General features: G+C 41.9%; 1 protein-coding gene across 1 annotated transcript; it reads right to left on the bottom strand.

The window, feature by feature from the left end:
* Nucleotides 1–971: 971 nt before the first annotated feature.
* LOC114565067 (aquaporin-1) lies at nucleotides 972–3,523 on the bottom strand. The gene is made up of 4 exons (XM_028592900.1): nucleotides 3,073–3,523; nucleotides 2,195–2,356; nucleotides 1,878–1,958; nucleotides 972–1,552 (listed from the first exon to the last, which is right to left on the bottom strand). The coding sequence occupies exons 1-4, from the start codon at nucleotides 3,433–3,435 to the stop codon at nucleotides 1,373–1,375; spliced, it is 786 nt and encodes a 261-aa protein (XP_028448701.1). The 5' UTR covers nucleotides 3,436–3,523; the 3' UTR covers nucleotides 972–1,372.
* Between the last annotated feature and the right edge of the window lie 319 nt (nucleotides 3,524–3,842).

Here is a 3,842-nt window from a genome sequence, read left to right as displayed (position 1 = left end):
ATCTATGGAAAACATGAGTGAAAGAAGCTATCCAGCAATCAGCAACAACTGACTTGTCTGACTTTCCTGTGAGGAAGTCTGCTCTCTCACTTTTTTCTCTCCTGCAAATCTTTAGGTCAGCTGTCCTTGGCTTTCTGTTTGTTTTTTTCCTCTTTCATTTAACATTTGATTAGCATATAGCTTTCCTAGCATGCACCAAATAAGACCCTTTATTGATTACAACTTTCTTTGTTTGTATTTCTTTTTTTTAAGATTATTTTTGGGGGCATTTTTAGGCCTAAGACATGAAAAGGGAGAGAGAGGGGGAATGACCTGCAGCAAAGGGACGCAGGTCGGAGTCGAACCCACGGCCGCTGCATCGAGGGGTAAACCTCTATATATGGGCTGTATAAGGGCTCTACCAACTGAGCTAACCCGGGCACTATTGATTACAACTTTCCTTCCATTATTTTGTTGAATTGTCCTGGTACTGACAAATACAAAAGCTGAAACATGTTCGCCAATGAATAAGAAATTAGATGATATGGCTTAAATTCTTATCAGATAAATCCAAGACTGGAGTATCAACTGGGCATACCTCAGGGGCCTTAGACCTCTAGGGGGTCCAACAACCCCAGGTTCACAGGAAGAGGCCCAACAGCAAATGTTTGCCCTGGGGCCCCTACAAGGTTACTATAATCTGGCTATGGATGAATGGTTTTTATCTGGAAATATTTTGGAAAACACACTAACAAGTATCTGAATTCCAATATACTGTACTCTAATTACATTTATGATGTAATAGGATTTTCTCTTTTTAACAAGATAATACTTATCCAATATATAAGAATGATTTTTGTTTCTCTGTTTTCAATAAGTTTAAGGGTTTATATGCCTGATTGGTTAGCGCTGCAGAGAGAAAGACAAATCTAATCTTTAACATCAGATACCAATTTTATTCATATTTGGTATCTTTATAACAAAAAAGCACATTAAGTAACAGCTGTTAACAGCTGTAAAGTGTTTTATTTAATTAAAAAAGTGAGAGACATTTCAAGAGTGTACAGGCAATACATTATCCATCAGAAATAAAAAGTGATACAGGCACAGAGTATACAAAAAAATGGCTCATCATAGAATACTGATAGGGGAACATATTTCAGCACACTGCTCTGTCAAGATTGTGACACACTTGACTTGTATGCTTTTATGCGGGGTCAAACAAAGGAGTGAATTAGAAAGAGACCAACTGACCCGTTACCACAACGATCCTCATTGGTATTGCAAAAATAGCACAAAAACACTGACATCCTATACTAAATTCAAAAGTTTTTTTTTTTTTACAGGAGCTTAAACATGTACAATGAAACTAAGTGGTTGTGACTGTGTGGAACTATTTCGACGTCATCTCCACAGTTGCAGCGTCGTTGCTTCCGTTTACGTCATAGTCACCGACTGGGCCACTGACCAGGACCTTCATGCGCTCAGGAAAGTCATCAAATTTGGGGGACAGCAGAAAATCGTACATGAGAGCTGCTGCTACACCACCGCACATTGGCCCCACCCAGTACACCTGCAATGGATAACTCTGATCAATCTCTGGATCGGCATTGGTTAACACCTGTCATGTGTAATGCCACTATTATCACAGAAATATATAACACAAACATTCCAGTCAAGTTCAAAGATTTACTTATGTCGATATCTCAGCCGGGCAAATTGTAAAACAATAGGAACGCTGTAACTGATTAGCTCGTGATCGATGTGGAGGATTCACAGGTAATAGAGTCATGTGTGTGCTCTGGATTTATTGAATTATTTAAGCTTGACATGTAATATGCATGCAGAAAAATGTGAGGCACTCCTGAAGAGCATGTGTGCTTCCGTCTCTGACTTACCCAGTGGTCCGTGAAATCGTTTAGGATCAAAGCCGGACCAAAGGAGCGAGCGGGATTGATGCCACAGCCTGTGTAGCTGATCTGTAAACAATAACAAAGAAACAGCACAATAGGATATCTTCAACTACACGGTCTGGTGGTATGATAGATTCAGGGGTGATTGGTATCAAACAAACAATAAGAATGCATGAATTACTGTGAACTATTTCATTTTCTATCATATCTGTTGCTTGTTTAATTTCCTCGAATGCACTACGTCAAATACTAAATAAACATTTTACTGCTTTGGAGATAGCTGTAGAGTGCCACCAACTTACAGCTGCCAAGTGTCCCAGGCAGACTGAGAGGCCAATGGCCAACGGTGCAGAGCCACTGACATCACGCCGTCTTTTATCAGTGACTGCAATGACACACAGCACCAGCTGGAAGGTTGCCAGGAGCTCTATACCTACGCCTTGGCTGGGAGTGACATCGGTGAGCTGCGAGAGTTAGAGAGAAATCCAAAACAACAACAGTTAGTCAGTCTGTCTCAGATAGATGGATAGTTTCCCATCAAGATCACTTCCCATTTAGCAGCCGCTGGCATCGCCCCTGCAAGCCGGACAGCAATTTGGCAGAGGTTCCAAAGTGCCACATTGCACATTTATTTGTTAAAAACCCGAGCATGATTATTCAGTGTAATTCAGCTGTGGTACATCAAGAATGGGGACGGTACAGTTTCTCCACCGTGAGCAGATATCATGCATTGACACCAACACACTTTTTGGTAAGAAGACAGCTGATGTTACACTTTACAGATAGGTCAAAGAAAAGTGTAGCATTTAATTATTTTAGTATGCAAAATCCCACATTTACCAAAACTGCTGAGGAGAAATGTCAAAGAGTTGACATTGCTTATTTTCATTTGCAGATTATTTCAGCTGTTGCAGTGGGTTGTGCTTTAATCATGTGTCATCACTATTCAATAATAAGAAATGATAGAATGTTCAAAGAACAACACAAACAGTGCCAAATGAATCCTCACTAAAGTCTTAGTTTTCACTGGGAGGTCAACTTTAGACTACAAAGGCACTTTAAATGCACACTGTTGCATCAGTGCATCACACTTGTTAGTGTGGGATGTTTTAGAGCTCCCAATTTTAAATCACATTTTATCATGAGTTCTATCAACAGCAGTAATATGAAATTTACTTACAGAGTTAAGCCCCAGTGCATTACTGCTACTTGGACGTGTTCCATATACAATGCCACTGGCCAGGGCTGAACCCAGCATCTGGGCCACAATGTACATGACCGCCTTGAACACGCTGATCTGGCAGCTGGCAAGCATCCCGAGAGTAACTGCAGGATTCAGGTGGGCTCCACTGATGTGGCCTAAACTCTGGGCCAGCGTGGCGATGGCCAGTCCGAAGGCCAGCGACACCTTCACCTCCTGGTCTGGCTTGTCATTGTGCTTGTTTCCAATTGCTGTGGAGATGCTGAGAAAAATGAAAAGGGTCATGCCAACCAGTTCGGCCAGAACAGCCCTCCAGAAGTCCTTGCTCTTGAACTCTCTCATGGTGGTGGCAGTGTGGCTGTCCGGCTGTGGGTTTGAGCTCTGTAAAGCGTATGCACTCACAAACAACAGCACCAGGCTGTATATATAAGGCCTGGGCTGATAATGGTCAGTGGGCGGGCTTAAAAAAACTGAAAGAGAGGGCCACACTGAATTAATGAGAAATCCAAAAGACTGGTCTTTCCCTTCCCTCCCTCTGCTCCTTCACCCTCCCTCCTATTCTCCCTGTCCTCCGGCCCTCTCCCAGTTCCTCCCTGTGCTCCACTTTCTGGTCTTTGGACCTTTGCGAGTAATATAACTGGATCCTGAAATGTCTGTATCCAAAAGTAAAGCATTTAAGTCAAATATGTCCAATTTATGTTTGTGCTTCAACTGTAAAAAGTACATACTTTACATAATAGTGTCTTGTG

The sequence above is a fragment of the Perca flavescens genome, chromosome 12 (genome assembly GCF_004354835.1).
Source record: "Perca flavescens isolate YP-PL-M2 chromosome 12, PFLA_1.0, whole genome shotgun sequence".
Taxonomy (NCBI): domain Eukaryota; kingdom Metazoa; phylum Chordata; class Actinopteri; order Perciformes; family Percidae; genus Perca; species Perca flavescens.
The sequence above is the reverse complement of the archived record's forward strand: the minus strand, read 5'-3'. Positions and strand labels throughout refer to the sequence as shown.

What these genes read in the sequence shown, in the direction of transcription:
- LOC114565067 (XM_028592900.1), bottom strand. Translation starts at nt 3,435, where the DNA reads ATGAGAGAGTTCAAGAGCAAGGACTTCTGGAGGGCTGTTCTGGCCGAA. An exon ending in ATGCACTGGGGCTTAACTCT is followed by an intron (nt 2,357 to 3,072) that starts GTAAGTAAATTT and finishes TAACTCTCGCAG; the next exon opens with CTCACCGATGTCACTCCCAG. An exon ending in GCCTGGGACACTTGGCAGCT is followed by an intron (nt 1,959 to 2,194) that starts GTAAGTTGGTGG and finishes TATTGTTTACAG; the next exon opens with ATCAGCTACACAGGCTGTGG.